General features: G+C 43.8%; 1 protein-coding gene across 1 annotated transcript; it reads right to left on the bottom strand.

Moving 5' to 3' along the window:
* Positions 1 to 384: 384 nt before the first annotated feature.
* On the bottom strand, positions 385 to 1,266 carry LOC143925212 (taste receptor type 2 member 2-like). The gene has a single exon (XM_077449808.1). The coding sequence runs from the start codon at positions 1,264 to 1,266 to the stop codon at positions 385 to 387; it is 882 nt and encodes a 293-aa protein (XP_077305934.1).
* Between the last annotated feature and the right edge of the window lie 21,404 nt (positions 1,267 to 22,670).

Here is a 22,670-nt window from a genome sequence, read left to right as displayed (position 1 = left end):
TGGTAGCACTGCGGGGGGTGGCAGAAAACAGGGGAAAACTACACTGTACAGGGTGATTAGGATGTGCCCAGACACACTTGGCACACCCTGTGCGCATGCCTATGTTCCTGATCCTGGCAACAGCAAAACACTGGAGTGGGAGGCACTAGTAGGGGGCACATATGGGCACAAATTGCCAGAGACCTTCCAAAAAATCTTGGCAAAAACCTTCCCAGAAAAGTGGAAGGAAACCAGCTCCATATATATGCCCATGATTTTGAAATGGAGTAATCAGCAAGCCCATACAGGTGTATTGGTCAAGCAAAACTTTTGGCCGTATAGTGTATGTAATGGGGTATTGCATGTGTCAGTATAGAACAGCAGGCCATAACCCAAATTCCCACCTTAACTCTCAGTTCCCACCGTTCTGCATGCACAGAGTCTACCCAGAACCATCTTACACAGTACGGAGCTGGACTGGATAATTATGGCGGCTTCCGATGTTGGAAAGACAATTACCACAATCCAGCAGGCTATTGACATAGGATTTGTATTGTTAATATTGTTCACAGTCATTACAGCTATGTAGAAGAGGACATCCAATAGAAGTAAGAGGATCATGGTTCGGATGGCGTTGACATGGACTTGGACCTGTGCAGGAGAGAATCCAGAATCTTGGTGCTTTATATTCCAGATGTGTCTAAACAGAGAAACTACTGTGGTCAGCAGGGAGACGGAACTGATAATAAACGGGAGGCAGACGCCCAGGAAGAGGCATATTGCTGTGAATGCGAGACTTAAAGGTACGTTTTCCATATTACTGGTATCAGGGGGTGTACTGTTGTAATACCCTGGAGCCATTTTAACAGTCCAGATGTTCCCGATACACAGAGCGACGGAGCCAACTCCTGATAGTACGAGTCCCCATGGAAGCCAAGAGGAGAGGGTCCTCCTAACCCAAATAAAGACTTGGTGGGTGAAGTGAACAATGCGGATGCAGTAATAGGCACACAGCCAAGATATCAGCCAGCTGCTGAAATACATTTGGAATGGTAGAAAAAATAACATTATGTTAAATAATCCCTCAATGCGAAAATTGGGGAAAAGCAAAGCCGTGAACTGCATGAGCAACATACCACGCATGGTGATGTTAATGAGCCCCATGATGAGCTGGATGACAGCTGAAGGGTTCTTCTTCGCCCCATTGTACAGACTCTTCCCATTCAGAAGTACAATGCAGGAGTTTAACGAGAGAGCCAACGCACACTCCACATAATAGAAGACCATCATCACGATCCACAGGAGACTGGACATCTTCTCCGCTCACCGTACTGATCTCAGATCTACACAGCAGGAGCTCCTCTCTCCAAGATCCCATTTATAGAAGAGCAATCACGCGAAACGCTCATCAATCACTCACCTGTCTGCCAGGTGTATGCAAATGTATGGAGACTGGAACACTCTACTTCACAAACAATACCTCCATAGGAAACCCTTACTGGATTTTCCCTTTCTTTCTTTCTTTTTCTTTCTTTTTCTTTTTTCTTTCTTTTTTCTTTCTTTTTCTCTCTTTATCTTTCTTTATCTTTCTTTATCTTTCTTTATCTTTCTTTATCTTTCTTTATTTTTCTTTTTTCTTTCTATTTCTTTCTTTTTCTTTCTTTCTTTATTTTTCTTTCTTTTTCTTTCTTTTATATTTCTTTCTTTCTTTATCTTTCTTTCTTTCTTTATTTTTCTTTCTATCTTTCTTTCTTTCTTTCTTTTTTCTTTCTTTCTTTTCCTTTCCCTTTCCTTTCTCTTTTCCTTTCCCTTTCCTTTCCTTCCTCTTTACCTTTCCTTTCTCTTTTCCTCTCCTTTCTAATTTCCTTTCCTTTCTCTTTTTCTTTTCCTTCCCTCCTTTCTTTTCCTTCCCTCCTTTCTTTTCCTTCACTTCTTTCTTTTCCTTCCTTCCTTTCCCTTCTCTCCTTCCATACATAGTTACAGGAGTTACATAATTTATCTGGTTGAAAACACACACACATCGTAAACCTCCATATATACAATATCCCATATAAATTGTACATGACAAAAAATTTCCGATCTCTGACATACCTTTTGGAGGCATTGCTACTTCAGCGCTGCTCCATTGAATAAACCACACATGATTGATCCCACCTTCTTGATTGCAAGACATATAAGGTACCTTCATTTGTTCATTTTTTTTGATCTGGTGGGGGTTTGTCTTCTATTTTCTTTTTTAGGGAAAAAGAGGAAAGCCCCTCCCCCCTTCCCAATACATATTCATTATTATGTGAATTTTTTTATGTTCCAATTTTATCCCTACTTATTGTCCCTCTCTACAGTCTATATTGAATGAGGCGGTCGTTGTTTGACTGAAATTCCATCCCCTTTTTTTCTTCATTTTGACATTTTGGAGGTTTCTTATGTTTTTATTACTATTGGACATTCAGACTATTGTGGTGAGACCTGTTTCATGTTATCCTGGTTCATGTGTCTTCCTTGTCCTTGTATTTATAATCTCGTTTTTCTGTTCATTTTTCACTTATTGAAATCATTGGGTTTTTTTTTCCGTAAAACTGCACCTAATTTGATGTTTTTTCTTATTATTTTTTTAATATATATATATAATATAATAATTTTTATAACTTAATTTTTATAACTTCAGCATACAAACAAGCTGCACCACCAATCTCCTGAGGAAGCTCTAATTTGAGCGAAACATGTTGAGATTGGTAGCGTTTTAATATACATATGTCTGTATTATGCATTTATTTGATGTTTGGATGTACCAATATGTCCTTTGGTGTATGTTTTTAATTCTTTGTTTAAATAAAATTAATTTTGTACGTTTCTATTATGGCATGTGTTTGACCTGCTTAATTTGATACCGTTAAAAGACCCAGAGGCTGGTTACCTTACAGCCTCATCTGTGCCCCCTTTTTTTTGTCCATATATACAATCCTGTATCCACAGTTGATCCAGAGGAAGGCAAACAAACAAAAGCAAATAAAGCATGATCCAATTTGCTCCAGTGGGGGGAATGTTGTGTAGTCCTAACTTGCTGGTCTTTCCGAAAAAGATATTTCTAATGAGGGGACATTGGCCGGTTACTCTCCAGGTTCTTATATCAGTTGAAGACTTCAATTTCTGGAGTTTACAAGCTCTGCCACTTTCCCCATAGAAGGGGAATCTCAGAAGTCTTCAATCCCCAACAATGCACAGACCTCCCACTGGAGTTTTCAAGAGATCCAAAGTTTGTAGACTACCTCATCCCTCAATATACCTGAAAACCAGTCTTTGGTGATCCTGAGTAGGGATGGGCCAAACACCCCCCTGGTTCGGTTCGCACCCGAACACCTCGGACAAGCAGAAAGTTCTAGCGAACATGCAAGCTGTCAGGTCACCTTGAGGCCAGGTGACAGATGCCCACCGTAGGGATCAGGAGTGCACCGCAAGGTTGTGGACCCTACGGCTGACTGCTGCGGATGGGGGTCAAGGCGATAGGAAGGCAGGGCCGCCATAACACCAAGATGGATCCCACTGGGGTTAGAGCGTAAGATTCCCTGGGGCGCGGAGTCTAAAGCCACGTACACACGTAGCCGTCTGTCCGACATACTTAGTCTGGCGGACTTCCCGCCAGACAGTACGTCGGACTTTCCGAACGGGCTACTTGCCCACACACGGCACTTTTTGAGCGGACTAATACGGCGTACTAAGCCTGCCGTACTAAGTCCGCCGTACTATCCGCCCTACTTTTGAAATGAACGGACTCGCCCACACACGCGGAGGAAAGTCCGTTCATTTCGAGCGCGTCTCCAGGTAGGCGGGGCCTGCAAAGGAGACGTCGCTGGCCCCGCCACCTGATATGGACTTAAAGGGGAACCCCAACGCCGAAAAAAATCGGCGTGGGGGTCCCCCCCAAGTCCACAACAGACCCCTGTCCGAGCACGCTACCCGGCCGGCCAGGAAAGGGGGGGCGAGCGAGCGCCCCCCCCTCCTGAGCCGTACCAGGCCTCGTGCCCTCAACATGGGGGTGCCTTGGGGAAGACCCCAAAGCACCTTGTCCCCATGTCTCCAGGTCGCGACCCCCAGGGTCCCCCAGCTCACACCTACAGTAGGCAACAGGAGGATAGGGATGGTGAGGGAGAAAGCCAAGGTCGGGGCCACAAGCAGACAGGAATAGTCAGGGACACGCCAAAAGGTCAGGATCACAGGCAAACAGGGATAGTCAGGGACACGCCAAAGTCGGTAACAGAACAACAGAAGAGCACACGGCAGGAAACAGGAAGCTAACACACAAAGGTTGATCAGCAGGGTTGGCCTGCAGTGCACAGGTTAATATAGAGTTCTCTGATAGGAGCTAGGGTGGAGTCATGCCAGAGGATGGATTACAAAAGCAGTCAGGTGAGAGTCGGCTGGTCTCTAGAAATTAACACATGGAAACAGGTAAGCAGACAAACTCTATTGCAAAACCATGACACAAGCACTATTAAAGTCTATGGGATACGAACATTAAAAATCAAAAGTGCTAATTTCAAGGCTTATATGCAAGTTATTGCCATAAAAAGTGTTTGGGGACCCGGGTCTTGCCCCAGGGGACATGTATCAATGCAAAGAAAAGTTTTCGGGAGCACTGATTTTAATAATTCCTTAAAGTGAAACAATAAAAATTAAATATTCCTTTAAATATCATACCTGGGGGGTCTCCTTAGTTTGTCTTTAAGGGTTCTTTCACACATTTATGTCTGTATTCATGGACTCTGCTTGCTCAGCAGGGATCGATCCAATGATCTCCGCTTAGCCGGTGGATGACAAGACCATCTCCGCTCACTGTGCAGAGATGGACCTGTCAGAGCCCCCCAGCTCTCCTCTATGGTGGAGCGGATGAAAATTTCCGCTGTCATCCGATCCGCCAGATGAATGAAAATCGGGTTTCCATCTTAGCCATTCCATTTAGCAGAGCGCATCGGATCGAACGTCAGCGGACATGTCACCGCTCACTTCCGTCGCTCCGAAGAGGTACTTGGAGTGTCTGTTCAGGTCCGCCTGAAAAGCTGACAGGTGGATCTGAACAGGCCGCATGTGTGGAAGAGCCCTAAAGTGGCACATCTGTGTGATGTGTACAACATGCTTCAGCAATAATGACATTTCTAAAGGACAAAATGTCATTTAAACTTGCTCGCGGCTGTAATGTATTGTCGACACCTGACGATATAGATGAAAAAAATTGGCGTGGGGTCCCCCCTCAAAATCCATACCAGACCCTTATCTGAGCGTGCAACCCAGCAGGTCAGGATAGGGGGGGACTTGATTAACGCAGCTAAAGGTCTGATCCCAAGACATTGGCAAGAAAGGGAAAGCCCTAATATTAGAGATTGGCTAGTAAAGGTAGAAGAGACACATAACAGGGAATACTTGAGTTTCTGCAGAGAAGAAGGAATGGAAGGAATGTTAAATAGATGGAAAGAATGGAAGGAATTTAAGAAAACCACAAGATATGTAGAAGTTTTTAATTTTGGCGCAAGGTTCCCCTTAATATCCATACCAGACCCAAAGGGCCTGGTAATGGACGGGGTGGGGGGGGGGACCCATGCTATTTTTTTTCAATGGGTTTTATCTATATTGCTGAGACCCGACAATTCATTACAACCACAATCAGTTTTAAATGACTTTTTATCCTTTAGAGATGTAATTTGCTCTCGGACTGTTCTAAGCACGGGAAACATGCGCCCCTTCACAGGCATACTATAGACACCCCCCAGGTACAAAATTTAAAGGAATATTACACTTTTATTGTTTCACTTTAAGCATTATTAAAAGCACTGCTCCCAAAAAAACTGCAGTTTTTAAAACTTTTTTTGCATTGATACATGTCCCCTGGGGCAGGACCCGGGTCCCCAAACACTTTTTATGGCAATAACTTGTATATTAGCCTTTAAAATGAGCACTTTTGATTTTTGATGTTCGTGTCCTATAGACTTTAACAGTGTTTGCGTGTTTGTCCAAAGTTTTTGCCTGTTTGCAAGTTGTGTTGAGGGTGTTCTGCTCATCCCTACTAAAATCATATATATAGTCCCTTATCACCCCCTCCAAGAGTTTACATACTATTGATGTTAGGCTAACTGGTCTGTAATTCCCAGGGATGTATTTTGGGCCCTTTTTAAATATTGGTGCTACATTGGCTTTTCTCCAATCAGCTGGTACCATTCCAGTCAGTAAAAAACAGTACTGTCAGTAAAAATTAGGAACAATGGTCTGGCAATTACTTGACTGAGTTCCCTAAGTACCCTCAGGTGCAAACCATCTGGTCCCGGTCATTTATTAATGTTAAGTTCCCCAAGTCTAATTTTAATTCTGTCCTCTGTTACCCATGGAGGTGCTTCCTGTGATGTGTCATGAGGATAAACTCTGCAGTTTTGGTTACTGAAGCCCCTCAATTCCCTCATGAAGAACAAGGAGAAGAATAAATGCAATACCTTCACCATCTCCCCATCCTTTGTAACCCGATGTCCTTCCTCATTCTTTATGGGACCAATATGGTCTGTCCTCCCTTTTTTACTGTTTACATACTTAAAGAATTTCTTGGGATTTTTTTTTTTGCTCTATTCCGCTATGTGTCTTTCGTGTTCTATCTTAGCCGCCCTTATTGCACCCTTACATTTCTTGTTGCATTCTTTATAAAGTCTGAATGCTGATGATGATCCCTCAACCTTGTATTTTTTGAAGGCCTTCTCCTTTGCTTTTATATGCATTTTTAAATTGGCGTTAAGCCATTCAGGACTTTTGTTCGCTCTTTTAAATTTATTACCCAATGGGATGCATTGGCTAATGCCCTTATTTAATATGCTCTTAAAGCAAACCCATCTCTCCTCCGTGTTCTGTGTTCCTAAGATTTTATACCAATTTATGAGATCACGGAGCTGGTGGATGTTAGATACCTTGCACTCCTCCACCTTCCATTTGAGGATGCCCCACAGATGCTCAATAAGGAAGTCAGTACAGCACAGGGATGGTGGGAGCCCCTCATAATGAGCATAGCACAGGGATGGTGGGAGCCCCTCATAATATGCACAGCAGAGGTACAGCCCCAGGAGGAAGTCAGCACAGCACAGGGATGGTGGGAGCCCCTCATAATAAGCAGCCCCAGGAGGAAGTCAGCACAGCACAGGGATGGTGGGAGCCCCTCATAATGAGCATAGCACAGGGATGGTAGGAGCCCCTCATAATATGCACAGCAGAGGTACAGCCCCAGGAGGAAGTCAGTACAGCACAGGGATGGTGGGAGCCCCCCATAATGAGCATAGCACAGGGATGGTGGGAGCCCCTCATAATATGCACAGCAGAGGTACAGCCCCAGGAGGAAGTCAGCACAGCACAGGGATGGTGGGAGCCCCTCATAATAAGCAGCCCCAGGAGGAAGTCAGCACAGCACAGGGATGGTGGGAGCCCCTCATAATATGCACAGCAGAGGTACATCCCCAGGAGGAAGTCAGTACAACACAGGGATGGTGGGAGCCCCTCATAATGAGCATAGCACAGGGATGGTGGGAGCCCCTCATAATAAACAGCCCCAGGAGGAAGTCAGCACAGCACAGGGATGGTGGGAGCCCCTCATAATAAGCAGCCCCAGGAGGAAGTCAGCACAGCACAGGGATGGTGGGAGCCCCTCATAATAAGCAGCCCCAGGAGGAAGTCAGCATAGCACAGGGATGGTGGGAGCCCCTCATAAGCAGCCCCAGAAGAAAGTCAGCACAGCACAGGGATGGTGAACTTTACAAACGTACAGGTCATATTTGCAGCCACAAAATAATTACTAGCTGTGCACACATAGTCCCACCACATGGCCATTGACATAACACATGTATGAGGTGAATCTGGGATTGACAACTACAAGCATTCTTTTATTATATGTGAAATTCTGCCAATTCAGGACTCTTGAGACAATGGAGGCGAGGGGGGGTCAGGGTAGGCAAAGAAGAGGGTGCAGGAGATGATCACCAGCACCATGATATAGAGCACTGACACCTGCACCGTGATAGAGTGATCTGACACCAGCACCGTGATAGAGCACTGACATCAGCAGCATGATATAAAGCACTCACACCAGCACTGTGATATACCAGTCCTTAAGGATTAGCAGACTGTACCTCACTCAACCCTATATACTGTAGTACGCTATACCTTACCAGGACCTTTGTGGAACTAGTAGGTTGTGAATGATTAGCAGACTGTACCTCAGTCCCTATACTCATAAAGGACTGCTGCAGTATAGGGCAGCAGTCAGACTCAGCAGTAGTGCACCTCAACCCTATATATTGTGGACCTATACCAGTCCTTAAGGAATAGCAGACTGTACCTCACTCAACCCTATGTACTGTAGTACCCTATACCTTACCAGTCCTTATAAGGACCTTTGTAGAACTAGTAAGTTGTGAATGATTGGCAGACTGTACCTCATTCCCTATACTGATAAAGGACTACTGCAGCAGAAGGGCAGCAGTCAGTAGTAGTGCACCTCAACCCTATATATTGTGGACCTATACCAGTCCTTAAGGAATAGCAGACTGTACCTCACTCAACCCTATGTACTGTAGTACCCTATACCATACCAGTCCTTATAAGGACCTTTGTGGAACTAGTAGGTTGTGAATGATTAGCAGACTGTACCTCAGTCCCTATACTCATAAAGGACTGCTGCAGTATAGGGCAGCAGTTAGACTCAGCAGTAGTGCACCTCAACCCTATATATTGTGGACCTATACCAGTCCTTAAGGAATAGCAGACTGTACCTCACTCAACCCTATGTACTGTAGTACCCTATACCTTACCAGTCCATATAAGGACCTTTGTAGAACTAGTAAGTTGTGAATGATTAGCAGACTGTACCTCATTCCCTATACTGATAAAGGACTACTGCAGCAGAAGGGCAGCAGTCAAGTATAATATTCTTTCTATATTTGGAAGAAAGAATATTATACGTGTACAAGCCTATTACCATACCAGTCCTGAAAAGAACCTTTGTGGACCTGATAGTAACAGCTACTGATTAAACTGACTTTCCCTCACTGCCACACACAGCTTCCTGCCTGTCCCTATTTAAACTGACAAAACATAGGCTGCTGGAACAATAACTTGAATAGCACTCAAAACTATATCCTGTATTACTTTACCATACCAGTCCTGAAAAGGACTTTTGTGGACCTAATAGTAACAGCTAATGATTAAACTGACTGTCCCTGCTGCACACAGCATCCTGTCCCTCTCTCTACACTGACAAAAGACAGGCTGCTGCAAAAATCACTAGCACAGCAGTGCCTCAAACCTATATCCTGAACTACACCTAACACCTATACCATACCAGTCCTTAAAAGAACTTTTGTGGACCTAATAGCTAGCGATTTGGGTCACTGCAGTCTCTCCCTGCTCCACACAGCAACCTCTCCCTATAGTGACAGAAGAAAGAATGTAAAATGGCCGCCGGATCGGGTGTATTTATAAGTTAGGGGGAATGTCCAAGTGTCCATGTGCTGTAATGTCTCAATTGGCTGTCCTGTACCCCATGATGGATGTGTCATCATAGGTCAAAGTTTTTTTACACAGTAAACGCGGAAGTCCGTCGGGCGAACTGCGGCAATAGTCCGCCGAGCGGGCGGACCGCGAACAGCCGAAATTCGCCGCGAAACGACCGCCGGGCGAACCGTTCGGCCATCCCTATATATATGTACTCAGATTTATTTATATTCTATATATATATATATATATATATATATAGAATATAAATAAATCTGAGTACATATATATAGGGATGGCCGAACGGTTCGCCCGGCGGTCGTTTCGCGGCGAATTTCGGCTGTTCGCGGTCCGCCCGCTCGGCGGACTATTGCCGCAGTTCGCCCGACGGACTTCCGCGTTTACTGTGTAAAAAAACTTTGACCTATGATGACACATCCATCATGGGGTACAGGACAGCCAAAATTGAATTAAAAAAAAAAATAACAAAAATCAGAGGGGAACCGCAAAGAGGAGAAGGGGAAGAAGGAGTTAATTAGGGATAATCTATTGTAAACTATGGATTAATAAGGGGTTCAATGGGAACACATTTTTTTAAGCTTTTTTTGCCCAATGTGCACAACAATTTAAATGCATTGGCTGTGTGATAATAACGTTTTTTTTGTTTTTTAATTGTTTTATCTTGTTGTGAAATAATTATAATATCTGAATGATTACCTCCCCCGTCTGGACCATTGATCTTAGATTTACATATTAATCTTAGTAGCGGTTTCCTTTAATCCTGTGATGGTAAATAGAAGGAACATGTGGAAGGCAAGAATTAGACAAAGAGAATGTTTCATACTAGTCGGGGGTTTATTTCCTGCCCAAACACAAATATTTTTCAGTAATATACGGGTAACACAACTTGCAAAAAAAAAATCTTAATAAGTAACACAACAGCTTTACAACCAAAACAAGATACAAAGCTCCTACAACACAACTAAGACACAATCACACCGTATCTGTTTATTACATCGATATATTCATTTATTTACTCTAATAAGCGATCGTTGATTTGAAGAGCTCATGTTTGTAAAGTTCCCTTCCCAGACAATATCTCCATCCAGCTGAAATAATAGGGGGAAATACATTTTGTAAATAGATTTTTGCCCCCCCCCGGGTGTCTGAGCTTTCTTGGAGTTTACTAACCCATGATTCTGATTGCTCTATAATGTATGGCAAGACTTTTCCTTTTTTTATTTATTTTTTATTACTACACTCCATGCTAGAAAATCATAAATCCGAAAAAAAAATATAAACAAAATGGAAAACAAAAATGAAAAAAAAAAAAAACAGGTACTTCAGCCTTTAAAATTAGAATTTAAAGTTGGACATGGTATCCTGCATTGCTTTCCATAGAGTCAAACGATGCAATATAGGGGGGCTGATAAATAAACTGGGGAGCCATCCCATCCCCTGGATCTACATAATGAAGTAAGCGCACCCACAAACTAGATCAAAAATAATTGTTTTAAGACAATAAATATGCACATATATTAAAACTGATCTAAGCATACATGTAACATATGAGTATGCAATATATATAGCTGTAAGAGAACTGCTGAGACACGTCGGTCAATGCGCATGTGTGAAAGAATGCACGTACTCGCAGGAGCATGTTCACAGTCCTCATGGGCGCCAGGCGGCCTATTTAAAGCAGGCTCTGACTCCTGCTCAATGCTGACAGTTCTTCAGCTGTTTCCTTGCTTGAACCCTGCTTGATATCCGTTGCTGACCTGGCTTGTCATTGACCTGACATTGGATTCTGTTTATGCTCCTGAATATCGGTTCCTGACTTTGGCTTACTCCTGGCCTTGCTCCTGTCTGATGTCCTGGTACCTTGCTTCCCACTCGCTGCTGACTCGGGCTATCCTGCTGACCAGTGCCGGGACAAGGTCATCCAGCGCCCAGGGCAAAGATGCCAAACTGCGCCCCCCTTTCCCTTAGGGTTAGGGTGCCCCCTACCCCTGCAATAAACCATTGCGCCAGGGGCAGTCTCCCCTCCTGCCCACCCCTTGTCCCGGCCCTGCTGCTGACCATACTTCTGTCTTCTGTGTGGCTCTACATTGCCTCCGAGTGCCTGTGCTGGATGCCCCTCATCCCAGCTCCAGTAGACACAGTGTGTCCTTGTCTCCTGCCAAAACTCCGGCAAGCCACATTTCCTGAACCTGCGAGCCTGGTTGAGAGCCCCTTTAACTTTTGTTGATCTACCCAACATTATCAAAGTTCCTGACCTGATGTTCTGTCTGAATCATCTACAACTTCTTCCACAAGCTCTGCAAGTAACACCTACAGGCACTCGTGTTCCTCCTGTCCCTTGGTACCATCTGTTCCACTCTCAGTGGGGCCTGGGCTGGAGATACAAGAGAGGCCGACCTCATAATTTCACCAGGTATGTGACAAGAGCAATGGGATATACGATATACCTAATGTAAACATGGAACTGTAACATACATATGCAATAACATTGGAAGGCTCTATGGGCCCTTTAGAATTTTTCTGATTAAAGTATATCTCTTGGAACACAATATGAGGACATCTTGAATTGTACCCATATGACCCATTCACAGGTGTTACGGCAGTTATTTGTTTGTTGAGTGTATGAGTGGGTGAATATTGAAGAGCTAGGTGATTTTGTTTTGTTGATAAGGGGAGTCCAAATGGCACAAGTAGGGGAAGACTTAAATACCCTCCCAGCAGCCAGCGAATCCCACTAATTAGTTTCCATCTGATGCTGGCTGCTGGTTGGGTATATAGGTCCTCCCTTGCTAGTGCCTCTTGAGTCAGTGTTTTGGTGCTGCCAGATTCTGTTTGCCATTGATCCTGATCTTGTTTCTGCCCTGCACCTTGCTGCCTTGTACCTGCTCCCCACCCTTTTTTCTGATCAATGGCATGTGCAGCCTATTGCATTAGGGTGTGCACCCCAGAGAACACATGCGTGTACAGTATATCAGCAGAGCAATGGACGATGACAGTAGAGTAGAGAATGGTGTCAGTAGTTTTTATTTTTATCGTTTTTTTTTTTTTTTTACAATTTTGTTGCTTTAATTATATTTTACAATATAATTTTTTTTATTTATATTTATTTTAGGATCCCGGTTGGGGGTCTTTGGTGAAAAATGTAAACAGACCCCTGATGTGCCGCTTTTGAGACTGTGCTTCCCCAGTCCCTTTCCCTGCAGCCTTGGCTTCACTGGACAGTGAACTAACAGGAAGTGCTCTGTGCTGAGAGGCTTCCTCTTCATTCACAAACTGTGTTTGTTCAAGAAAGGATGGGGCTGGTAAATTAAATATTTACTGGCCTCTTCCCAGTTCTCCATCCTGAAACATCCCTCGCAGCAGCCAGCAGGAGAGGAAGGAAGCTGGTAGCACTGCGGGGGGTGGCAGAAAACAGGGGAAAACTACACTGTACAGGGTGATTAGGATGTGCCCAGACACACTTGGCACACCCTGTGCGCATGCCTATGTTCCTGATCCTGGCAACAGCAAAACACTGGAGTGAGAGGCACTAGTAGGGGGCACATATGGGCACAAATTTCCAGAGACCCTCCAAAAAATCTTGGCAAAAACCTTCACAGAAAAGTGGAAGGAAACCAACTCCATATATATGCCCATGATTTTGAAATGGAGTAATCAGCAAGCCCATGCAGGTGTATTGGTCAAGCAAAACTTTTGGCTGTATAGTGTATGTAATGGGGTATTGCATGTGTCAGTATAGAACAGCAGGCCATAATCCAAATTCCCACCTTAACTCTCAGTTCCCACCGTTCTGCATGCACAGAGTCTACCCAGAACCATCTTACGCAGTACGGAGCTGGACTGGATAATTATGGCGGCTTCCGATGTTGGAAAGACAATTACCACAATCCAGCAGGCTATTGACATAGGATTTGCAGTGCTTAAAATATTGTTCACAGTCATTACAGCTATGTAGAAGATGACATCCAATAGAAGTAAGAGGATCATTGTTCGGATGGCGTTGACATGGACTTGGACCTGTGCAGGAGAGAATCCAGAATCTTGGTGCTTTATATTCCAGATGTGTCTAAACAGAGAAACTACTGTGGTCAGCAGGGAGACGGAACTGATAATAAAACGGGAGGCAGACGCCCAGGAAGAGGCATATTGCTGTGAATGCGAGACTTAAAGGTACGTTTTCCATATTACTGGTATCAGGGGGTGTACTGTTGTAATACCCTGGAGCCATTTTAACAGTCCAGATGTTCTTGCTACACAGTACGAAGGAGCCAACTCCTGATAGTACGAGTCCCCATGATAGCCAAGAGGAGAGGGTCCTCCTAACCCAAATAAAGACTTGGTGGGTGAAGTGAACAATGCGGATGCAGTAATAGGCACACAGCCAAGATATCAGCCAGCTGCTGAAATACATTTGGAATGGTAGAAAAATGAACATTATGTAAAATAATCCCTCAATGCGAAAATTGGGGAAAAAGAAAGCCGTGAACTGCATGAGCAACATACCACACATGGTGATGTTAATGAGCCCCATGATGAGCTGGATGACAGCTGAAGGGTTCTTCTTCGCCCCATTGTACAGACTCTTCCCATTCAGAAGTACAATGCAGGAGTTTAACGAGAGAGCCAACGCACACTCCACATAATAGAAGACCATCACCACCATCCACAGGAGACTGGACATCTTCTCCGCTCACCGGACTGATCTCAGATCTACACAGCAGGAGCTCCTCTCTCCAACATCCCATTTATAGAAGAGGAATCACGCGAAACGCTCATCAATCACACACCTGTCTGCCAGATGTATGCAAATGTATGGAGACTGGAACACTCTACTTCACAAACAATACCTCCATAGGAAACCCTTACTGGATTTTCCCTTTCTTTCTTTTTTTCTTTCTTTCTCTCTTTCTCTCTTTCTCTCTTTCTTTCTTTCTTTCTTTCTTTCTCTTTCTTTTCTTCTTTCTTTTCCTTTCCTTTCACTTTTCCTCTCCTTTCTCATTTAATTTCCTTTCCTTTCTCTTTTTCTTTTTCTTCCTTCCTTCCTTTTCCTTCCCTCCTTCCATACATAGTTACAGGAGTTACGTAATTTATCTGGTTGAAAACACACACACATCACAAACCTCCATAAATACAATATCCCATATAAATTTTACATGACAAAAAATTTCCGATCTCTGAGGGTTAGGGGTTGGGGGTTAGGGTTAGGGTTTCCCCTAGAAGAATAAGGTTAGGACTCAGGGATTAGAATAGGGACCTCCCCAAAGGTCAAAGGTCAGGAGGCATGTCCCCAGAGGTCAAAGGTCAAGTGTCGGGCTGACCCACCCCCAGCAAAGTGTTCCGCCTACCCCAACTAAGTCGGGGCATGAAAAAGTCGGGGCTTGAACAAGTCGGGGTAAGTGCTCCATTGAATAAACCACACATGATTGATCCCACCTTCTTGATTGCAAGACATATAAGGTACCTTCATTTGTTCATTTTTTTTTGATCTGGTGGGGGTTTGTCTTCTCTTTTCTCTTTTAGGGAAAAAGAGGAAAGCCCCTCCCCCCTTCCCAATACATATTCATTATTATGTGAATCTTTTTATGTTCCAATTTTATCCCTACTTATTGTCCCTCTCTACAGTCTATATTGAATGAGGCGGTTGTTGTTTGACTGAAATTCCATCCCCTTTTTTCTTCATTTTGACATTTTGGAGGTTTCTTATGTTTTTATTACTATTGGACATTCAGATTATTGTGGTGAGACCTGTTTCATGTTATCCTGGTTCATGTGTCTTCCTTGTCCCTGTATTTATAATCTCGTTTTTATGTTCATTTTTCACTTATTGAAATCATTGGTTTTTTTTTTCCGTAAACTGCACCTAATTTGATGTTTTTTCTTATTATTTTTGCAACTTCAGCATACAAACAAGCTGCACCACCAATCTCCTGAGGAAGCTCTAATTTGAGCGAAACATGTTGAGATTGGTAGCGTTTTAATATACATATATCTGTATTATGCATTTATTTGATGTTTGGATGTACCAATATGTCCTTTGGTGTTTGTTTTTAATTCTTTGTTTAAAATAAAATTTATTTTGTACGTTTCATCTGTACAGCCTCATCTGTGCCCCCTTTTTTTTGTCCATATATACAATCCTGTATCCACAGTTGATCCAGAAGAAGGCAAAAAAAACAAAAACAAATAAAGCATGATCCAATTTGCTCCAGCGGGGGAATGTTGTGTAGTCCTAACTTGCTGGTCTTTCCGAAACAGATATTTCTAATGAAAGGACATTGGCCGGTTACTCTCCAGGTTCTTATATCAGTTGGAGACTTCAATTTCTGGAGTTTATAAGCTCTGCTACTTTCCCCATAGAAGGGGAATCTCAGAAGTCTTCAAACCCCAACAATGCACAAACCTCCCACTGGACTTTTCAAGAGATCCAAAGTTTGTAGACTACCTCATCCCTCAATATACCTGAAAACCAGTCTTTGGTGATCCTGAGTAGGGATGGGCCAAACACCCCCCTGGTTCAGTTGGCACCCGAACACCTCGGACAAGCAGAAAGTTCTAGCGAACATGCAAACTGTCAGGTCACCTTGAGGCCAGGTGATAGATGCACACCGTAGGGATCAGGAGTGCACCGCAAGGTTGTGGACCCTACAGCTGACTGCTGCGGACGTGGGGGTCAAGGTGATAGGAAGGCAGGGCCCCCAGAACACCAAGATGGATCCCACTGGGGTTAGAGCGTAAGATTCCCTGGGGCACGGAGTCTAAGAGCCAGCAGGTGTTCACCAGAGCCTCTAGTGGTGAGGATGGACTTGGCTGCAACTGGCTCCAGGTCGCGACCCCCAGGGTCCCCCAGCTCACACCCACAGTAGGCAACAGGAGGATAGGGATGGTGAGGGACAAAGCCAAGGTCGGGGCCACAAGCAGACAGGAATAGTCAGGGACACGCCAAAAGGTCAGGATCACAGGCAAACAGGGATAGTCAAGGACACGCCAAAGTCTGTAATGGAACAACAGCAGAGCACACGGCAGGTAACAGGAAGCTAATACACAATGGTTGATCAGCAGGGTTGGCCTGCAGTGCACAGGTTAATATAGAGCTCTCTGATAGGAGCTAGGGTGGAGTCATGCCAGAGGATGGATTACAAAAACAGTCAGGTGAGGGTCGGCTGGTCTCTAGAGATGAACACATGGAGACAGGTAAGCAGACAAACTCTATTGCAAAACCATGACACAAGCACTATTAAAGTCTATGGGATCCGAACATTAAAAATCAAAATTCTTAATTTCAAGGCTTATATGCAAGTTATTGCCATAAAAAGTGTTTGGGGACCCGGGTCCTGCCCCAGGGGACATGGATCAATGCAAAGAAAAGTTTTTTCGGGAGCACTGATTTTAATAATGCTTAAAGTGAAACAATAAAAATTAAATATTCCTTTAAATATCATACCTGGGGGGTCTCCTTAGTTTGCCTGTAAGGGTTCTTTCACACATTTATGTCCGTATTCATGGACTCTGCTTGCTCAGCAGGGATCGATCCAATGATCTCCGCTGAGCCGGCGGATGACAAGACTCCGCTCACTGTGCAGAGATGGACCTGTCAGAGCCCCCCCGCTCTCCTCTATGGTGGAGCGGATTAAAATGTCCGCTGTCATCCGATCCGCCACATGAATGGAAAATCGGGTTTCCATCTTAGCCATTCCATTTAGCAGAGCGCATCGGATCGAACGTCAGCGGACATGTCACCGCTCACTTCCGTCGCTCCGAAGAGGTACTTGGAGTGTCTGTTCAGGTCCGCCTGAAAAGCTGACAGGTGGATCTGAACAGGCCGCATGTGTGGAAGAGCCCTAAAGTGGCACATCTGTGTGATGTGTACAACATGCTTCAGCAATAATGACATTTCTAAAGGACAAAATGTCATTTAAACTTGCTTGCGGTTGTAATGTATTGTCGACACCCGACGATATAGATGAAAAAAATTGGCGTGGGGTCCCCCTCAAAATCCATACCAGACCCTTATCTGAGCGTGCAACCCAGCAGGTCAGGATAGGGGGGGACTTGATTAACGCAGCTAAAGGTCTGATCCCAAGACATTGGCAAGAAAGGGAAAGCCCTAATATTAGAGATTGGCTAGTAAAGGTAGAAGAGACACATAACAGGGAATACTTGAGTTTCTGCAGAGAAGAAGGAATGGAAGGAATGTTAAATAGATGGAAAGAATGGAAGGAATTTAAGAAAACCACAAGATATGTAGAAGTTTTTAATTTTGGCGCAAGGTTCCCCTTAATATCCATACCAGACCCAAAGGGCCTGGTAATGGACGGGGTGGGGGGGGACCCATGCTATTTTTTTTTAATGGGTTTTATCTATATTGCTGAGACCCAACAATTCATTACAGCCACAATCAGTTTTAAATGACTTTTTATCCTTTAGAGATGTAATTTGCTCTCGGACTGTTCTAAGCATGGGAAACATGCGCCCCTTCACAGGCATACTATAGACACCCCCCAGGTACAAAATTTAAAGGAATATTACACTTTTATAGTTTAACTTTAAGCATTATTAAAAGCACTGCTCCCAAAAAAACTGCAGTTTTTAAAACTTTTTTTGCATTGATACATGTCCCCTGGGGCAGGACCCGGGTCCCCAAACACTTTTTATGGCAATAACTTGTATATTAGCCTTTAAAATGAGCACTTTTGATTTTTGATGTTCGTGTCCTATAGACTTTAACAGTGTTTGCGTGTTTGTCCAAAGTTTTTGCCTGTTTGCAAGTTGTGTTGAGGGTGTTCTGCTCATCCCTACTAAAATCATATATATAGTCCCTTATCACCCCCTCCAAGAGTTTACATACTATTGATGTTAGGCTGACTGGTCTGTAATTCCCAGGGATGTATTTTGGGCCCTTTTTAAATATTGGTGCTACATTGGCTTTTCTCCAATCAGCTGGTACCATTCCAGTCAGTAAAAAACAGTACTGTCAGTAAAAATTAGGAACAATGGTCTGGCAATTACTTGACTGAGTTCCCTAAGTACCCTCAGGTGCAAACCATCTGGTCCCGGTCATTTATTAATGTTAAGTTCCCCAAGTCTAATTTTAATTCTGTCCTCTGTTACCCATGGAGGTGCTTCCTGTGATGTGTCATGAGGATAAACTCTGCAGTTTTGGTTACTGAAGCCCCTCAATTCCCTCATGAAGAACAAGGAGAAGAATAAATGCAATACCTTCACCATCTCCCCATCCTTTGTAACCCGATGTCCTTCCTCATTCTTTATGGGACCAATATGGTCTGTCCTCCCTTTTTTACTGTTTACATACTTAAAGAATTTCTTGGGATTTTTTTTTTTGCTCTATTCCGCTATGTGTCTTTCGTGTTCTATCTTAGCCGCCCTTATTGCACCCTTACATTTCTTGTTGCATTCTTTATAAAGTCTGAATGCTGATGATGATCCCTCAACCTTGTATTTTTTGAAGGCCTTCTCCTTTGCTTTTATATGCATTTTTAAATTGGCGTTAAGCCATTCAGGACTTTTGTTCGCTCTTTTAAATTTATTACCCAATGGGATGCATTGGCTAATGCCCTTATTTAATATGCTCTTAAAGCAAACCCATCTCTCCTCGTGTTCTGTGTTCCTAAGATTTTATACCAATTTATGAGATCACGGAGCTGGTGGATGTTAGATACCTTGCACTCCTCCACCTTCCATTTGAGGATGCCCCACAGATGCTCAATAAGGAAGTCAGTACAGCACAGGGATGGTGGGAGCCCCTCATAATGAGCATAGCACAGGGATGGTGGGAGCCCCTCATAATATGCACAGCAGAGGTACAGCCCCAGGAGGAAGTCAGCACAGCACAGGGATGGTGGGAGCCCCTCATAATAAGCAGCCCCAGGAGGAAGTCAGCACAGCACAGGGATGGTGGGAGCCCCTCATAATGAGCATAGCACAGGGATGGTAGGAGCCCCTCATAATATGCACAGCAGAGGTACAGCCCCAGGAGGAAGTCAGTACAGCACAGGGATGGTGGGAGCCCCCCATAATGAGCATAGCACAGGGATGGTGGGAGCCCCTCATAATATGCACAGCAGAGGTACAGCCCCAGGAGGAAGTCAGCACAGCACAGGGATGGTGGGAGCCCCTCATAATAAGCAGCCCCAGGAGGAAGTCAGCACAGCACAGGGATGGTGGGAGCCCCTCATAATATGCACAGCAGAGGTACATCCCCAGGAGGAAGTCAGTACAACACAGGGATGGTGGGAGCCCCTCATAATGAGCATAGCACAGGGATGGTGGGAGCCCCTCATAATAAACAGCCCCAGGAGGAAGTCAGCACAGCACAGGGATGGTGGGAGCCCCTCATAATAAGCAGCCCCAGGAGGAAGTCAGCACAGCACAGGGATGGTGGGAGCCCCTCATAATAAGCAGCCCCAGGAGGAAGTCAGCATAGCACAGGGATGGTGGGAGCCCCTCATAATAAGCAGCCCCAGAAGAAAGTCAGCACAGCACAGGGATGGTGAACTTTACAAACGTACAGGTCATATTTGCAGCCACAAAATAATTACTAGCTGTGCACACATAGTCCCACCACATGGCCATTGACATAACACATGTATGAGGTGAATCTGGGATTGACAACTACAAGCATTCTTTTATTATATGTGAAATTCTGCCAATTCAGGACTCTTGAGACAATGGAGGCGAGGGGGGGTCAGGGTAGGCAAAGAAGAGGGTGCAGGAGATGATCACCAGCACCAGCACCATGATATAGAGCACTGACACCTGCACCGTGATAGAGTGATCTGACACCAGCACCGTGATAGAGAGCACTGACATCAGCAGCATGATATAAAGCACTCACACCAGCACTGTGATATACCAGTCCTTAAGGATTAGCAGACTGTACCTCACTCAACCCTATATACTGTAGTACGCTATACCTTACCAGGACCTTTGTGGAACTAGTAGGTTGTGAATGATTAGCAGACTGTACCTCAGTCCCTATACTCATAAAGGACTGCTGCAGTATAGGGCAGCAGTCAGACTCAGCAGTAGTGCACCTCAACCCTATATATTGTGGACCTATACCAGTCCTTAAGGAATAGCAGACTGTACCTCACTCAACCCTATGTACTGTAGTACCCTATACCTCACCAGTCCTTATAAGGACCTTTGTAGAACTAGTAAGTTGTGAATGATTGGCAGACTGTACCTCATTCCCTATACTGATAAAGGACTACTGCAGCAGAAGGGCAGCAGTCAGTAGTAGTGCACCTCAACCCTATATATTGTGGACCTATACCAGTCCTTAAGGAATAGCAGACTGTACCTCACTCAACCCTATGTACTGTAGTACCCTATACCATACCAGTCCATATAAGGACCTTTGTGGAACTAGTAGGTTGTGAATGATTAGCAGACTGTACCTCAGTCCCTATACTCATAAAGGACTGCTGCAGTATAGGGCAGCAGTTAGACTCAGCAGTAGTGCACCTCAACCCTATATATTGTGGACCTATACCAGTCCTTAAGGAATAGCAGACTGTACCTCACTCAACCCTATGTACTGTAGTACCCTATACCTTACCAGTCCATATAAGGACCTTTGTAGAACTAGTAAGTTGTGAATGATTAGCAGACTGTACCTCATTCCCTATACTGATAAAGGACTACTGCAGCAGAAGGGCAGCAGTCAAGTATAATATTCTTTCTATATTTGGAAGAAAGAATATTATACGTGTACAAGCCTATTACCATACCAGTCCTGAAAAGAACCTTTGTGGACCTGATAGTAACAGCTACTGATTAAACTGACTTTCCCTCACTGCCACACACAGCTTCCTGCCTGTCCCTATTTAAACTGACAAAACATAGGCTGCTGGAACAATAACTTGAATAGCACTCAAAACTATATCCTGTATTACTTTACCATACCAGTCCTGAAAAGGACTTTTGTGGACCTAATAGTAACAGCTAATGATTAAACTGACTGTCCCTGCTGCACACAGCATCCTGTCCCTCTCTCTACACTGACAAAAGACACTCAGGCTGCTGCAAAAATCACTAGCACAGCAGTGCCTCAAACCTATATCCTGAACTACACCTAACACCTATACCATACCAGTCCTTAAAAGAACTTTTGTGGACCTAATAGCTAGCGATTTGGGTCACTGCAGTCTCTCCCTGCTCCACACAGCAACCTCTCCCTATAGTGACAGAAGAAAGAATGTAAAATGGCCGCCGGATCGGGTGTATTTATAAGTTAGGGGGAATGTCCAAGTGTCCATGTGCTGTAATGTCTCAATTGGCTGTCCTGTACCCCATGATGGATGTGTCATCATAGGTCAAAGTTTTTTTACACAGTAAACGCGGAAGTCCGTCGGGCGAACTGCGGCAATAGTCCGCCGAGCGGGCGGACCGCGAACAGCCGAAATTCGCCGCGAAATGACCGCCGGGCGAACCGTTCGGCCATCCCTATATGAATGTACTCAGATTTATTTATATTCTATATATATATATATATATATATATATATATATATATATATATATATATATATAGATTTACAGTATATATATATAAAATCATTAATATTATGAATTTAGTGTTTTAGGAGAGCATTGACAATCATAAAAATATTGACAAAGTTAAAATAATAAAATGATAAAACTTCTAAAATGTCACAAAAATGGTCAGACAATATTAATGGTGGCAAAACTTGAACAAAACATATATCAATAAAAAAAAAAGCTACAAATATATTGGTTAGAAAAATTGAATTAAAAAAAGAAATAACAAAAATCAGAGGGGAACCGCAAAGAGGAGAAGGGGAAGAAGGAGTTAATTAGGGATAATCTATTGTAAACTATGGATTAATAAGGGGTTCAATGGGAACACATTTTTTTAAGCTTTTTTTGCCCAATGTGTACAACAATTTAAATGCATTGGCTGTGTGATAATAACGTTTTTTTTTGTTTTTTAATTGTTTTATCTTGTTGTGAAATAATTATAATATCTGAATGATTACCTCCCCCGTCTGGACCATTGATCTTAGATTTACATATTAATCTTAGTAGCGGTTTCCTTTAATCCTGTGATGGTAAATAGAAGGAACATGTGGAAGGCAAGAATTAGACAAAGAGAATGTTTCATACTAGTCGGGGGTTTAT

Source organism: Lithobates pipiens, unplaced genomic scaffold (genome assembly GCF_037356315.1).
Source record: "Lithobates pipiens isolate NorthernLeopardFrog02 unplaced genomic scaffold, aLitPip1_a1.2 Scaffold_22, whole genome shotgun sequence".
Classification (NCBI taxonomy): Eukaryota; Metazoa; Chordata; class Amphibia; order Anura; family Ranidae; genus Lithobates; species Lithobates pipiens.
This window is presented reverse-complemented; position numbering and strand designations above follow the sequence as displayed.

Bases quoted from the DNA above. Each gene is read 5' to 3' on its own strand.
- LOC143925212 (XM_077449808.1), bottom strand. From the start codon at position 1,266: ATGGTCTTCTATTATGTGGAGTGTGCGTTGGCTCTCTCGTTAAACTCC.